The following is an 18049-nucleotide window of genomic DNA, read 5'->3' on the forward strand; positions in this document are numbered from 1 at the left end:
CTGCCTAGCAATAGCATACACATCTCTTGCTGTGATCAGAGCTCCGACACAAAATAGCATGACAGAAACACTTTCCCACTAAGCTATCACACATATACAGAACTTCAACACATTCACCAACACATTCACCATCACACTCAGTCAACCTCACATAGCAATTATTGCAACAAGTACATGTGGGTGTGTATCGGTTCATAGGTAGGTACTAGGCTATTGGCCCTAGGGCCTATAGAAGCCTAGCCACATGCTACCTTGGCCTTTAGCATACATGTAATTTAATTTCACGTGCCCCTGTCCAGCAGAGCCACAGAGGTGATTCCCGGTGTGTATTTCCTATCTCCCATCCAATCATCAGGATTATTTATGATGACTGCTAATGAGGAGCTTGGTTTGCTATGGATGGGTGGTTTGTTCCAGAGTATGGGATGTCTCCGAGATAGGAATCTATCCCTCCAGCTTGTTCTGTCTATTGAGGTGACAAGGTTTAGGTCCCTAGATCTGTTTACGTGGAGCATGTCCAACAGCTCTGGGTTTGACATAGCTTTGTATGTTAGGCAGAGGTCACCTCTGGGTAGGCGGTATGCAACACAGTCTAGCTGTGGTTTTATGAGACAGTCTGCATAGGGCATCTGTTTGAGGCTGGTATTACCCTTTGTGAGGTATGTCTGTGGCCTTTCCAATTCCTGTAGATGTATTGTGAGGTGCATACCACATGGGACATTGTACTCTATAATGGGTTTTATGTGTGATGAGTAGAGGGGAACACTGACCTATATTTTCCTGGATGACACACCTTTTGTGATGAGGTGTGCCATGTAGACAGATTAAATGACTAGTGTGGCACTGTGATTATCAAAGGGGAGACTACTGTCCACCTGTGTCCCATGGTCTCTTATCACACTTTTGGTGTTAAGTAGACTACCACCTATGAGGTAGTTCATGGATATGGACTTTTTGCCAGAAGGGATGCCAATGCAATTTCAACATTGAGCTCCAGGCATCTGTTGCAGTAAATATGACCCTGTCTCTCTCTCTCTCTCTCTCTATATATATATATATATATATATATAGATATATATATATATATACATACACATACATATAAACATCCATTGGTGTACATATAGATATACATATAGGCACATATACAGTCCACCTTTCATGGTGGGAATATCAATTATGTGAAGGTTGTGAGGTATACAGTTATGTAATAATATTGCACAGTGTTGTGCGGAATGCATTGAAGGTGTTCTCAGCCCATGTAGCTTTAGCAGGCCTCACCGGCTACAGCACTGCAAACCTGACAAATCACACCCACAGCGTTTAACCACCACTACAACCTACATAGAAATATGCACATAACAGCATTCACCAACATATATATGCCCACCCTTCATAAACAGTTGCAGTATGTCCCTTGCTGTATGCACATGTACAGATGCTAATATATCTGACACAGCCAGATCTCTCCGTATGTGTGTTCCATACACACACAAGGTCCACACTGTTGTAAGTCCATGGACCTCACGGCTGACCTGTTGAGCCTTGCTGCAACATGAACAGGTGTCACATGTGAACACACAGTAATATTAGAGGGTGTATATATAGCTGCAAATGCTACATTAGCATACTTGCCTGGTACAGCTGTTGCCAATGCTAAGCTACACGTTAATATGACTATCATGCATTTGTTACTCTATCACATCTATGTTTATATAGCTGTATGTGCTACTCCCCCAAACAGACATTGTACACACTACTGTACAGAACACAGATAACATGGATCAGATGTTTGACATTTAATGCTGAGCTACATATGTCACAGTCATATCCCACTGCACACAGCTTCACACTGATTTCTCAATGGCAGTAGTTATGCAGGGCATCTGTGCATAGATACTTACTGCTGCCACATATGGATGATTCAAAGTATGTAGAGTACTCTTCAAAAATATCTACTACATGCCAGTAAATACATATCTGTTACATACCTTTCCTTTGTATGTGTTTGTATTTGCCAGTTCCGTGTGTTTTGTATTTTTTTATCTTATTTTGTTTTTTCTTTTAATATCTTTTTTTTCTGTTGCTGTTGCTGTTGATGTAGATGTTGGTGTCTGTCTGTCTGTCTGTCTCTCTCTCTCTTGCTCTCTATCTCTCTTTCCGTAGCTGCAATGAAATGATTGCATGTGTGGACAGCAAGTACAGCCTGCTTTTCTAGGTATCTGCACATGTGCATGTGATGGCCTCTGCACCAATTGGTGTCCACCATTTGGTAATTGCATGCGGCCTGCTGTGTGGTAATTGCAGTACTCACTGTTATAGCAACACAATGCTATAAATTGCTAAGTCAGGTAGGCATAGCCCTTTCAGCTTTCCAAAGTGGGGCCCATGCTTGTTTGCTGTGGACACCATTGTGTAAGTCAGAAGGTTGGTATACTTCTTATATCTGAAGCTAGGGGTGTAGCCAGTGATTTGAATGTTGTACTCAAACCTGAATGTTGCCACTTCCAGTACACAGTTGTCAGTGTATAATTGTACTCACTCCTACAAATGCTAACACAAGATACATGGGAGTATGTAGATACTTTTCTACTTATACAATTTGCTGACATACATACATAGTTATTGAGATGTATTCATTTGGCACATGAACTGTTTGTGAACTGCTATACTGTGAATATTAATGTACTCACTTCTGCACAGTGTGTGCTTTTTTATTGTTGACATTAGCACAGGATGCTCATGAAAACTGGACAATTCCAGTACTGATTATGCCTACCTACATCCTTGCTGGACCCTGAGCACACAGGTATTTTGTTTATTTGGGTGGGGATTGTCCTGCTATGATACTGTGTAGGGGTTGTAAATTGCTGCTGTAACATTATTTACTGCTAGAATGTCTGGTTCTGTTTTCACAGTCATGTAATGCAATTCCACAACAACTGCTGATAAAGTTCCACAGAACAGGTTTTGTGTTATGGCATTCCTATCTTTCCTTTACATTCACTCATTCTGATGCATGATATATATATTTCAGCAACAACCTGCTGTATATCTACTGTGGCTTAGTGGTACTTCATACAGGCTAGTGTGTCCAAGGTCCAGGGTTCGAGACTGACAGTGGTGTTTTATTTTGTTGCTGAGCAGAACAAGGGCCCTCACATGCAGGGTGACTAAGGCACTTTTAAGCAGTTGTAAGCGGGTTTGCGTGAGTTTGCGCCAAGCTTAGCAATACTTAGCAAAGCGCACACTCACACAAACCCACTAACTACTGCTTAAAAGTGCTTACTCCCGCTAACCCCCGCGCTCATTTCAATGATAAAAGAAAAGAAAATGGGGAGGTAAGAAAGTGGTGAAAAAGGGGCACAAAGAGGGAAAGACAGCAGGGAAAACAGCTCGGGATGTGCAGGATGGGTGTAGGGAGGGTCCATTGCTGCCCATTTCTTTAACAGCAATAGCTGTGAATATGCTAGACATTTGGAGGGAAATTTGAAACCTCCAACCCCTGAGAGAGGGATGAGGACAACAAAGTATGTGGTACTGCCAATTAAATATCAGTTTATGTGTCCAGCGGACATGTGTGCAAAATGGGCAGCTATGTATGGGGCGTAAGTTTTTGGGAGCAGATTGCCTTTTTTTTTTTTTTTTTTTCAGGTGAGAGTGGAATGTGGGATAGGGGAAGTAGGTATATTTGGGGAGGTAGGTTGGGGAGGTAAACAGACAAGACAAACAAGACGCATACAGGGGCAGAATATGACACATGTGGTGGGTGAACACCATTGACGAGGAAGGATGTTTGGAAATTGCAAGCCCATGAGCCCACAGATGGCAACAGTGGAACTGAGATCCCCACCTATGGGCAGTCTCCACTGTACCTTCACAGCTCAGAGGATGGCTGTGCTGGGGGCTGCATAAGAGGGGTAGGCTCACCCATGAGTCTCAAACTGGCATAGAGGATCAACGACTGAACGCTCGATCTCCCTACGCACCACAGCCCGGACCGTTCAGAATGTGATAGGTGGCCCTCCTCCGCCACACTTGCAGGGGGGGATGAGCCCCATCCCCTGCAGTGCTTCAACCCGAAGGTGGCACAGGGCCAACAGAGGAGGAGGTCCCAGGCTGGGCACTGGACCTGCTGGTGCCAGGTGCCATCACCAGCTGAGGTGGGACAGGTGGGTCCGCTGGGACCAGCCTTCCCATACGTTCTATGTTTAGAATGATTTAATGGCAATATGGGTTGGTAACAGCCAACAGCATTCCAAATTAGTTGTAACAGCATGCAGTAGTATTCTTATTAACCCAACACACCAGAGTTCCAACAGTTGAACTGCAAGCATAACACATGCATATATAAAACAACAGTGGACATTCCAACTGCATGCAGGATTGATTGGTAGCAACAGGCCACCAAGATTGTGCTATTTCAACAGGGCACATGTATCAAAGTAAATGCAGATATTTATAAATCAATAGAACATATGTCCCAACAAATGTTTTGAGATTAGACATACCCATTGAGGTGTGGAATTGCATTGTTTATGCACATACAGTAGGGTGTAAAAAGATACCTCCATTAACAACTTATATGTACTTATAGTTTACACTACATTCCTATTGACTGCAGGTATATATCCCCTACATGTATTATTACACTAGGCAATGTCTGTTAAATTGTGAAATGGGTTATGCTAGTTCCTTATATACCTGACCTGTATCTGACATACAAACTGTCCAGGATGCAGATGTTACTGCTACGTATTTATATATTTTATTTAGATTTATATATCTACATATCTGGATGTGTTCAGGTGACATTATCAGTTATATTTTAACAGCCCCCTACATTTCTAGCAGCACACTGAAATTTCTGGGGAACACAATAACAAGCTACTTATGTGCCAGATTTACCTATACATGCCAGCCATGAACCAACAATTGAGGACTATATATATGCTTAACAGCTACTGGCACTTCCTTCATCCACTTTATACGGGTCTACCCAAGTGTGTGTTGACAGCACTTAATACAACAGTACCATTTCTATAATGCAAGAGTACAACAACATTTCAAAGAAAGTGACACGAACACACTCCAGGAATTATACCTTTATTAAGTACATTACACACTTTTCTAGAGGCTCTCTCATTTATTTGGTATTACAGTGCATGCAGACGACTTATTCAAGATGTATTATACCTTTATTAATGGGTTACAACACTCTTTTTCAGGCTCTCTCACTTATTTTACATAACAGTACATGCAGAGAGGTTATTCAAGACTTATTATACCTTTATTATTGGGATACAACACTTTTTTTCAGGCTCTCTCACTTATTTTATATAACAATACATGCAGAATAATTACTAACCTGCCTGGTGGCGCAGCCTTAGCAGCCTATCTGCATAGGCTTGCTGATTTGCAGCATGGATACCTGCAGCTGTGAAGTAAATGAAGTGATATTGAGACATATACCTATCCATAATATCGACTACAATAGCAATTCTTACATACTTCATTCCATGGCTACCTACTCAGTAGTGGGGCATTATGCATCCCACGGGCCTTCTGTATCCACTGGTTCAGTTGGTCCTGCTTGCATCTCTTCAGGTCTGTGTAGTGGTGTCTGACCTGCTCACCAGTCCGTGGGATGCCTGTGGCACTGGTGAGATCATGTGCGAGATGGTTCCAGGCTTCCGCTTTGTATTCAGTGCCCTAGAACTGGCCCTGCAGGAGTCTGGCATCATGATTATGGACAAGGAGCCAAACCATCACTTTTGACTCCTCAATGCCCCACAGTTGTGCTCGAAAGCAAGAGCCCTCTCCAACACCAGCCATGCTGCCTGCAGATGGGAGCTACAACCAGTTATGGCAAGTAGTCCTGCCTATGGAGCCTAAATATGCCTCATTTCCCACACTTATTTGTGATTGGCTGGTTTTGAAAAATCTCAGCTGAAAGCACACCTGCTTAGCACTGGGTAAACTTTCATTAATATGTATGTGTGTGTTGTCAGTGCATGAATATCAAAAGCTGTCATAGCTTAGTGCTTCAGTGCTGTGATTATGGTGCACAGTATCCTGGGTTCGAGGCCTGTCATTGCTTTTTATTTTACTACTGGCCTGACTGGCTAGGAGGTGTGGCTGTGTTTAGCCGACTTTGCTCAACTTTGCCCAATGTTGCTCTACGTTGCTCGACGTTGCCCAACGTTGCACTAGTTAGCGCGGTGCACAGCTATGCACAAACATATTTTGTTTGCGCTAGTTGGCACGATGCGCAGCTACGCGCAAAGCCATTGCGCTAGTTAAAGCAGTGCTTAGCTATGAGCAATTATACTTAAATGTGCTTAATACTGGTAAACTTTGCTTAGCAATGCTTCACACTGCTTAATATACATTACGTATGCATTCATCAGTATGCATAACCAATTCACCCTCTTATATATATATATATAAAATATTGTTCACTACTACATAGGCCATTTCAATGCTTTTTACTAAAATTTAAAAGATAAATGTCACGAATTATTTTTCTATACAGATTTCCTACAGAAAATAGAAACGGGAGTGGTTGGACTCAAACCGGGAATGCCTCCTTTTTGTGCGAAGGCTCTACCACTACGCAATTGCTATTTGGCTTAATTTGCATATAAGTAGTTTATTATCCTCCTCGATGTCTAAACTGATAACTGTAGCTAAGCAATGGGCAAACCCGTGCAAACACATGCAAATACGGGCAGCTATATCAGGAATGATAAAAAAAAAATTAGATGTTTTAGATATTATAATTGTACAGGGGTTTAGACTGTGGGGGAGTGTAGTGTTGGGTATATACACATTTGAGCGGACCTGCTCATGTCAGTTGACATTTGCAGATTTAGGGACTTGCAGGGGCATGGATATTTGGACTGCTCGGCAGTCCGACACACCCTCTGCACTCATGCATGCTCCGTGTTGGCCTTAGAGTTGAGTCAGTGCACCCTCATAGATATGCATGGTGCACTGACGTCTTCCTCTTAGGCTGCAGTTTCCGTGTAAGACTTATTTAGTCTTACAGGGAGAATTAGTGAATCCTGGCCTATGTTTATCTCTTAGATGTAATTCATGTATGAAGAGCAATACTGAATTTTAAAATGTGAGGTTTTACTTCCATCAGTAATGAGGGGCACTTATGATTTGAAGACAAGAGCCACTACTAAAATGACCTGATATTTCTACTAGACTTGTTTCTCCAGACATTTTGTATATTTGCACATTCTCCATGCTGCTGTTCAAAATCATGTTCAATGTACTGGTTTATTTATCAGATTTAAAAAATATATAACAGTGTATGCCTTTTGTCTGTTTTTGTTTTTGTGCTATTAAAAACTGCTAACGGTTTTAAAAATAACCTTAATGCAGGGAGTATTATAGTTAAACTGGATAACCTACTTTCTGAATTTGGGTGATCTAGCTTCTGCTGACAGTTAAGTATTAGAAATGAAGAAATATGGGCATTGTGTTTTAAAAATGCAACCTTTCTAAAATTTACAACAGAAAAAATAAAGAAGGGGAGAAAGAAATGGCAACATTGGAACTAAGTATATTATTAGTACATAGAGTAGTCTCAGCACACAGGCATAAGGCTTTGTTATCTTTTAACACTTTGTGTAATGAAGGATACAGGGTTTGATTCTTTTCCATCTTCATTTGCCTATACTGTGATCATAAACATCTGACTTAAAAAGGCTTTTATTCATTGGTCACCAGTGAAACACGTACAAAAGTTTAAAAAAAATGATCGTAATGCATGAGAAGGCTTAAAGCAATGATTTCAGACAAATGTCCATTTGCAATGTTCTGTTAATAATTTTATGCATTTGGAGCAGAGGCTGCACAATGTTTGAGATATCATATACTGTTTCTAACCCGTTCAATGGCCAGAACATATTGTGCATAACAGCACATCCATACCTTATAAATCCCTACTATCAGCTGACATGCTATTCAAACTGTTTTAAAGTTCTTTGGAAAATGACTGAATATTTCTTTCAGTTAAGGGTCCTGCACTTAAAAAAAACAGATTCTGTGCTTTGCAATAGCTTTAAAATGCATTTGTGATATTTCATGATAAGCATTTAATTTTCTGAAAGATCTTCTCCTTTTTTCGGCTTTTTTCCGGTTAGGGGTTGCCACAGCAGATCATCTGTCTGCTCATGATTGGCAGTGGAGTTTTACAGTGCTGAGTTGTCAGCCTGGCACCCAACCTTCCACAGAAGGCGCACACACACACACACACACACACACACACACACACACACACACACACACACACACACACACACACACACACACACACACTCACACCTAGGGCCAATTTTAGAGTGTCCAATCCACCTACTGCATGTCTTTGGGATGTGGGAGGAAACCGGAGCACCCGGAGGAAACCCACATAACCACAGGGGGGACATACATACTCTGCACAGAAGGCACCCCAGCCGAGAATCGAACCGGAGAACCTCTTGCTGTGAGGTGGCAATGCTAACCGCTGCACCACCGTGACCACCCATTTAACTTTCTGAAAGATGTAGTTTATATTTATAATGTCATCACAGATTTTTATGTATGCACTAATTAAAGTTTAGAAGAATGAATCTTAGCTCTTCTGTTTTCTTAAGGAATGTAATGAAGCAATGCTATTAAATCCAACTTGACTTTGTTAATAAACTGCAATTTAACACTTGAGTGTTATACTTACATGTGCATTTTCTTGGAACTGGAAACTGTGACATTTTTTTCCCAAATGAGTCCATTTTGTCTTTCTCCCAGCACTGTGGAATACAAAGGAAAAGATTATGGGCCTGCACTCATTGTCCTGTGTAAACAGGATATTTTTGGTGCTCCTATTCCCTTCCCATTTTGATCATAAGTCATGATGCAATGCTTTGCTTCCCTGAGAACTAAGACGTGTCACACTTCCTTATACTGATAATACCTAGTGGGGTGCACTGCCACCATGGCTGGCCTATCACTAATGAATCTATTTTCCAACTCTCTTTAGTTCTGGACCTTCCCTCAAATTGTAAGGCTGTGGTAGAACTGGCACAGATCCCTCATTCTGGATCAGGTATTACTGTTGGCTGTTTATATTCAGAGCTGAAGTATCTAAATGATCCAAGGCTGGTAGCATTACCTGCAGACCTCTAGCTTCCTGCATCACGCAGCTATCAAATCTGGAGCATTTTATCCATGAAACCCAAGTGTCAACAAGAGTACCTCCTGGGCCTCAGACAGTGGTTTTAAAATACTGTAAAAAATAGACAGAGAAAATACGTGAACAATGTGTGATTTAAAATTGTTCACTGTCACTTTGGTGAAATGAAATTTGCATATTGACTTAATACACTAAAATGTAAAGGTTTCTTCTGGATAAAAATTGATAACTATTATCAAGTTCCAGTATGGAAATGCTCATACACACACACACACGCACACGCACACGCACACTCACACACACACACACACACACACACACACACACACACACACACACACACACACACACATATCTATATCTATTGTGCAAGTCCTACATTGGTGTGTGAATTTGTCAGCAGATCCATTTCATATCACTGAATGCAAGCCTAGGTATTTAGTATTATTATAACATAACTTTGTTACTTCATATTTTATCTTTCTCATTTCTAGCAACCTATATTGGAGGAGGCTACATCAATGGTATTGCTGAAATGCTCTATTCACCAGAAGGAGGACTTCTTTGGACCCAAATTCCATTAGGATATGCATTTGGCTTGATATGTGGTAAAAGAAAACTGGATTTTATATCATAATTGCACTTGGCATTCTTAGAGTTTGTTACACATATTTAAACTCAGGGTAATACTTTGTCTTGCCAAATATCATGTTTTCTAATAATCTCACTGCTAAAGTACTATGCTTTCAGTGATATTTCTCCACTTCTGTTTTCTTACATTTATTCTCTCTTGTAGCACAAATGTGACAAAGTGCATTTTGATGACATCAAGGGCCTATTTATTTCCTTTTGTTCACCCCCATTTCAGATTTTGTCAGAAGGCTATGGCTGTGATTCAGAATGAGAATTTTCTAACATCAGTGTCTAGAATATCTGTGCTCACACTTGTACTAACTCATCTTGCATTCCTTTTATTATTTACTCCTGTATACTATGTTTTATCCCTAACTTTTATACTAATGTGTATTTTTATTCATCTGTGTTTTTATACCTTGCTTTTGTTTTAATAGGTACATTTTTATTTTAATGTGAACACTTTGATGTCTGATGCTCTGTGCTTCTCTCTTACTTGGCAAGACAGAATGGCATATTTCTTTATTCAATTATATTATTAATGTTGAATGCTTTGATATGTTTCTTTAAGTATGTTAACTTTAAGTGGTGAACTGCATATATGGTTATCAAATTATGAATAAATTATTTCATTTCAACCATGATACCATTTTATTTATTTTCCATACAGCACTGCAAAATATTTTAACACTAAAAGAAAATGGTCTAAACAGAGGCCCGAGTAGGCCACTGCTATTCATCATGAAATTCTCAGATGAATTATTACTCATATCCTTACAGTTCAAATGCACCTATCCATCCCAGACCATCAGCTTCATTATCAGATTTTTGAGGGTGGGGTTTCACAAAGTCTTACACCAAGTCACTCAAGTCTTCATAGTAATTAAAGGAGCGATATTGAAAACGATATTCATGTGCAATATGGAAAGGAGTAGTAATACTGATAAGGTAGATTTTATCTAAAGAACAATGCAGTTTATATCAGCTTTGCTTGAATTATGGTTCTATGTGCACATATGCAATTGGTAATTCCAAAAATCCTACCATTATTGCATTCCAAAGCTTTCAGAGACAATTTAACAAACATTGTTCATGTTTGATATGCACATTGAATTGTAATGAAGACAAGACAGATTTTAATCCAATGCAATAATGCTGTATATTTTGGCTTTGCTTGCATTATGGCTATAAGCGCACACAGACACACACAGACACAGATATGTATATGTATGTATATGTAAAAAGAAACACACTATGTCTGAACATCATAATTATTTACTTTCCTGCACAGCAGTTTGTACACAGGTGTATATGGCAATTACGAAAATAAGAAACTGATAGTGTGAAATGAAAGCTGATGAATGAAAGAGCAGACGTACCTGGCTTGTGAAGGGTAGGTGGGGGTGAGGGAGGTAGATTTTTCCATCTTTCTGTGGAACATATGCCTGTTCATGTCATTATAATTTAATATTGTAAAAGAAACAATGCTCCTAGCAAATGAATTGCTCAAATTAAATAAAAATCATACTATGCTATCAGGGTATGTAGATTTCTTTGCATAGCCTCAAGGCTGTCAACAGACAAGGCAAACATCAGATCAACTGCATGCAGATAAGTGAATGAAACAAGCAACCAACACAGAGCAGCTTGGCATGGGGAATGGCTGCACACATGACATATGATCATGGATGACCATGATGTGGACAAATGACATAAGGATATGCACTACCCATGCAGTATAATTCCAATATTCTGCCCACAAACATTTACTACTTTTACAGCAGCCTACCTATCAAACCCCTTCCCCCAATACTGCAATTGCCATTAAACCAGATGGCCAGTAATGTTTGCATCAGTGTGCAAGTGCAGGAAGGTGCCCCCTCTGGAATGGGTCATCAGTGACATGGAAAATAAGCATAGTGTGGAGCAGCATCTGCCGAGATGTGTACCCCACTTACATCCAAGCAAGAAAGAGAATACAATACTGACCATGACCTAAAAAAGCAATTCTAAATGCAATAAATCTTATTGGAAACACTCAACATCTAACCCAAAACCATACTTAGGCACAGAGATTCCTGGATTTTGAAAACACAAACTCCCTGGACCAAATTGTCAATGCACCAACTAGGGGTAAAAACATATTGGGTCTGGTCCTCACTAATATGCTGCACACACTTAAGAATAATGTCTTCCCTGGTAAGATCGGGCCAAAAAATGGTCTCATTTTAAGTAAAATTAAAAACCCATCACCCCTGCTAAACCTTGAATTTTCAGGAACTAATCTAAGGTTAACTTTCTAATATTAAGTGATAACCTGGCAAAATTTCAAGCCTGCATAAATCATTAGAAACCTGCTGCCTACAGGGAACTGTTCACAGAAACCCTACACAAGCATGTTAACAGCTGCATAGAGGCAGCTATACACACTAGGAAGAAGTACAGAATTAACTCAAAAAACAAGCCACCTTGGTGGCATCACAAATTTAATAGGCTGTCTAACAGAAAAAAGAAAATCTTAGGAAAAATTTGGAGGTGTAGCACCTAGCAGGATAAAATCACTCTCATCAAACTAAACAATCAACTCAGAGGACAAATAAAGTCTACCAAAGCCACATCTGTGGTACATTTACCCTCTTAGCTATACCTGCAACCTCTTAGGCAATACACAGTTGTGCACAGAGAGTATTGTTAATGGAGCCACCTATAATGATCCAGAGAGTATAGCAAGCTTGCAGGCAGCCAAATTCATCTCTTACTTTACCTGTCTTTCCCCCTCAACCTCCCCTCTGGAAATACCATCAAATATAACTCCCCAACTATCACTAGGGAATATGTCTTCAATACTCTAAGGCCACGAACACTGCATTTATGGACCCAGGCAATATCCCAGGATACCTTCTAAATAGTATGAAGCATATGCTATCCAGCCCTCTAGAATTGTTATTTAACTGTAGCTGTCAAACAGGCTTCATGCCTCATGAATGCAGAACTGCAACAGTCATCTCTCTGCACAAAGATGGGCCATCTACAGACACTGAAACTACAGACCCATAAGTCTCACTAGTCTCATATGCAAAGCCATGGAAACAATTATCATGGAATTGATCAATTATGATGGAGAAAACCTCCAAACACAGGAGGTGTTGTACTACAGCTCTGCAGCTCTGTGTGGGTCCCATACTGGGGTCATAAGTCAGGATTCAGGTATATTGTCTGTATCACTCGAAGAACATAAGGAGAAAGTAAACGGAGATGGGGTAGGTTTGCCTAAGGCCTCTCTGTCTTCTTTATGCAGTTGTATATGTGGTTGTTTGATGACACCTGCTGCACTTACCTGTCTATGTGGTGTCTGTGTGGTAACCATCTATATGGGAAGCAGTGATGAATTAACTTATCTGCCACTGTGAGAATTATGGACAGCACCGGGAAGCTGGGTTAAGACATTGGTGATATATTTCCAAACATCACTCATACTACCTTGCAGCTGATAGGATGGTAAATTTACCTGCTATGTTACCTTTTTCTGGGTTAGCCAGATGGGCATTAATAACCCTATGAGTGTAATGTATCATACTGAGCACCTTAGGAAAGCATGCCAGATCATAAAAGGCATGTTGGGTAGTACCTTCATCCTTTGGTATCCGCAGAAAATAAATATGCTCGTCCCCTCCTGTTGTTTCCTGGAGAAATATCTAAAGTGTCTGCAGTTTATCTCTGGAAAGTCTCTGTGGCAAATATAGTGACAGCTATACATGCCTTGGTATCCACATGGATAGGTAGACCATATAGTCCCTCAGCTCCAGTTTGTGGACAATACAAGTTCTCCAAGACCCATAAAATGTCATTGTTTAAATGTAACCATTCAAGGACCTCCTGGTCTTCAAAACTGTAGCGGGTAATATATTGCTGGTAATGCTTATTACACTGGCACCTAGTGCTCTGAGGTGAAGTGGGTTGTGCTGCTGTAAGAGGTTTGCTGTTTTGCTTCCTGCTAAGCTGAGCATCCTTGCAAATGTCATCATCTGTAGAACCAGTGATGCTTGCCTTTTATAACCTATCTTATCAATGTGCACTTAGGTAGCATCTGTGATTCTGAATCGCAGAGGACATTAAAATGGCCTGCATGTAATATGTGTAGCATTTATATACTTCCCCTCATTTCCATGTCACTATGCACTCATTTACATAGGATTTTCCTTCTAGTGGCTTTTAGAAGCTTGCACACATGCACAGCACTAGATTCTGAACTGCACTACTTTTCTTTGTGTCTGCAACTTGTATAAGTATGCACTGCACATGCTCAAAAGTCCATGAATGCACCTGTTCACTTAACATGTGCCTCATGTCCAATATGATGGAACACATTCCCTTTAAAAAATGTAGCAAAAGAGGAGAAAGTGGCTGAATTGAAGAGCATGGGATGACAGCAAGCTCCCATGTGTGTGTGTGTTGGGAAGAAGGGAATGAATCTGCATTTATGAGTGGATACATGGCACAAATTATGCTAGTGTGACTGTTAAATAATGAGTGACTAAAATAACAGAAAAATGGATAATGCAGCTGACGCATAAACAAAGGACAATAAAAGAAGATGTTAAATCACATAACCTAGGCAATTAATGAAATGTAAATCAGGATTGGGCCAGTATAGCAACTTTTCAATAAATGTAATTGGTTTCTAAGCAGAAGTAAAGAAATTCAAAAAGAAAACAAATAAAGGTGCAATTATGATTAGATGGGGAGTTGGAAAATACACTGGCAGAAGGCATCAATAATACAAAAGAACATAATGAACATATAGTTTCTGTCTGTATAAATTAAGAGAATTAATAGGATCCACAGGAGTTTCATGGCAGTTTAGTCTTGACACCATCGATGCCTTGTCAATACCAAAGTGAAGGCTGTAGCACCTCTCAAAGATGGTCAGACCATTTAGTTCTGGGGTAAATTTGAGGGTACCCTTCCAGTGATCCAGATTTTGTTTGAACTATGATAATGTATCATACTGCCTAACCTGCAAGGGCAAAAAATTCCCATGATGTCAGCAATAGAGCTGATGAAGTCTAGGCATGTAAAACAGCTATATAATCATTATATATGACTTAGTGCTTATATATAGCTATAAAATAATGATGTAGTACAAAATAATTTTGCATCACCTGTATATCTGTTAACCTGGGGCATCTATATTTAAAAAAAGAAGTTAAGCAAGGAGGAGGAACTGGATTTGCTTTACCACACCAAGTACACCCCATTTATGATCCTAAGCACAAATTATACAACCATCCTGGCTAAAGACATGTGAGCTGTGTGGTTATGTATGAATGTGGTAAGTTTTCTGCATTTTCCAATAATATGATTTCAGTTAGTAAGTGAACATAATGTTTGTGTCATTCAGGAGATATCAGTGAATGTTATTTTGCTTTAATATATAATACCATGTGGCAGTAGCCATCTACTGTCTCTTATTTTTGTTTCTTTTTTGTTACAAAATTGTACTGCTATTGCAGAATGAAGATATCAACGTCGTTCATCATTTGTCTTTGCAGCTAGCCTTTTCTTTGTTAAACCGATGAGATCCAACAATTATCTCACCATGATAGATCCTTTTCAAGAAAAATATGGAAAAAAAGCTGGAAGCATAATGTTTATACCTGCGCTGTTGGGAAGTCTACTATGGGCTGGTGCAATTCTTGCTGCATTAGGTAAATAATAATAATCTTTTTCTGGAATACGATAATTCATGTGAGTCATTAACTTGCCAAATTGTTGTGATAAAAATTATCATCTAATCTACTGTCAACATACCTCTCAACCTCTTACTGCAAGAAATCTGGACAAAGCCATATATAAAAGTGGGACAAAAGCCCCAAAATAGGGACATTTTTTAAATATTGCTCTTACAAACTTAGAAGGTTGATGGAATAACAGGTTTTGTATTAACATGAATTTTCTGAAGCGTATGAAGTCTGAAACTCAAATGTCTGTCATTATTTTCTAACTTCAGTTTTTAATGATTTGCCACTAATTTGCCAGAAAACCACAACTTTATGAAAAATGGACCAAAATACTAGGTAATAATCTGGGCATTCTGTGAAAATCTGTACAGTTGAGGGGTATAACTGTCACATCTGCTTTCAAAAAAATTATTATATTGTAGCCTTTATTTGCTTTAACTAGTATAATGGTTAAGGTGTTTACCTTACAGACACAAAGTACAGGGTTTGAGTCTTACATGGTTTGTGTGTTCTGTAGAATTAAATAAAAAATTATATGATGGCTTATGATCTCTCTTTATGCTGCTTAAATTCACATAGATGAATTCCATTCAGGCTTTTGAACTGTTTGTTATGTTAGATTAGATACTACAGCAGTCATCATAAAGTTTTTGCTTCAGAATTAGTGTTGCTTGCCCTCATGTCCTAGATGTATGAAGCCTTAACTTTGACCAAGATAAATATTGATCAGTCATCACCATGGCCATGAAGGGGACAGGCCTGGGAGGCATACCTCTCAATCTGTAGCACAGGAAATCTGGACAAAGCCTAAAATAATTGGGGGACAAAGGTATAAATATAGGGACACATTTTAAACATGGCTCTTATAAAAATGATAGAATAACAGGATGTGCATTAGCATACATTTTCTGAAGGATATGAAGTCCGAAACACAATTGTATGATATTATTATTTAGTGACTTCAATTCTCTGCCAGAAATCTACATTTTTTTGAAGAACAGACCAAATATTTGAGGTAAAAATCTGGACATTCTGTGAAAATCTGGACAGTTGAGAGGTATGCTGGGATGCTGGTATCAATTGGCTGCCACAAGCTTACTGATATGGATGAGGGAGGTGGCTCTGGCTGGCCTTCGGGTGATACCTAGGGGGAGCACTATGCATTACACTCACAGAGCATAGGCCATCCAAACCCATGTTTCCAGGGGAATTGAATGCAGTATCAACTTGGGAAAACATGTGGGGATGCATGCATGCATGGTTCCTATGGGTTGGCATAATTAGTGATGGTCAAGAGAGCTATTGTGAGGAATAGTCCCTCCGAAGAAGGAGTTGGGGGGGAGTTCAGTCTGGTCTTCTCACCATCACCTGATTCATGCCTCTCTGGACAATGAATGGGATGATTAAGCCTTCCATCCAAAGGGACCGCAGGGATTTCACCTGGGCTGGGAGTTTCCTGGCTCATGCCTGAGAGAACACAATAGTCAACAAGTTAATGCAGCAAAGGAAGGGCAGGTCCCAGGGGATTTAAAAAAAAATAGTGATATAGTACAGACATACTTACATCCAACTGTTTCTTATATGTGTGAATTTTCATATGCATTGTTTACCAGTATTTCATTTAGCTTATACAATCAAAGTAGTGGTTCAGACAACAATAATGTTTTGAATTCACATTCAGACTCGTGGAGGTTATCACTGTAAGAAAACTAATAAAACAGAAATGAGAAAAATGAAGACTTTCTGTTATAGGTGCCAAATGTTATAAAAAGGCATGCACGATGGCAGCTTCTTCAGGAATAACACCACTGTTGGAATGTCACTGGAGCTAAAAAAAATAAAGACCATTATGAAAAAAAATGCGTTTTAGAAATAACTAGGATTAACTGTTTATATAATTTTAGAACACTAAATTTGTGATGGTGTAGCATACAGAAGTAGATGTCCTGTTTAGTGGTGATTTGAAACCACACGCATTTGATTTGTTCAGCTCGGCACTCCCCATTGCTATCCAATGGGGAATTGTAAAGATGTTCAGGTGAGAGGGACAGAAGTATGTCTGTTAAACAGGTCTGTAAACTTAATAGTAATGATTGTTGGAGCGTGTTGACTAAAATGCCTACAGCAATTAGTGTATACAAAGCAGTAAAGTAGCTGTTGAATATGGAACTGTTGATGGAGCAAGCAACGAGGTACTTTTGAAGCAAATTAATCTTTCAGGAGGGTGGGTGAGCCTTTTGCTCATGTTACTATAAAGATAATATTCCACATCATAGGACAACAGGCAAAACAATAGATGTTATTTAATTAAGTGCTTTCAAATTGGTGTCATACAGTACATGCCAAAAAGTTCCCAAACAGAACAAAGTAATTTCTCAACCAGAATCATAAAGCAACCATTGTTAAATTAAAGATAAATTTGCATGAAACATGGTAATTTTAGACTACTTCAAAGGCTTGTTTGGAGTATATATGCCTTGCAAGACAA

The 18049-nt window shown here is 39.4% G+C and overlaps 1 protein-coding gene across 1 annotated transcript in view; it reads left to right on the forward strand.

Moving 5' to 3' along the window:
* The window catches only part of LOC122802843 (high-affinity choline transporter 1-like), a 526136-nt gene that overhangs the window by 156960 nt on the left and 351127 nt on the right, over positions 1-18049 (forward strand). Inside the window, exons 3-4 of the mRNA XM_044072630.1 lie at positions 9682-9795; positions 15373-15528. Of these exons, the coding sequence (XP_043928565.1) occupies positions 9682-9795; positions 15373-15528 (270 nt within the window). The remainder of the gene's footprint in view (positions 1-9681; positions 9796-15372; positions 15529-18049) is intronic.

Source organism: Protopterus annectens, chromosome 5.part0 (genome assembly GCF_019279795.1).
Source record: "Protopterus annectens isolate FY-2018-M chromosome 5.part0, PAN1.0, whole genome shotgun sequence".
Lineage (NCBI taxonomy): Eukaryota > Metazoa > Chordata > Ceratodontiformes > Protopteridae > Protopterus > Protopterus annectens.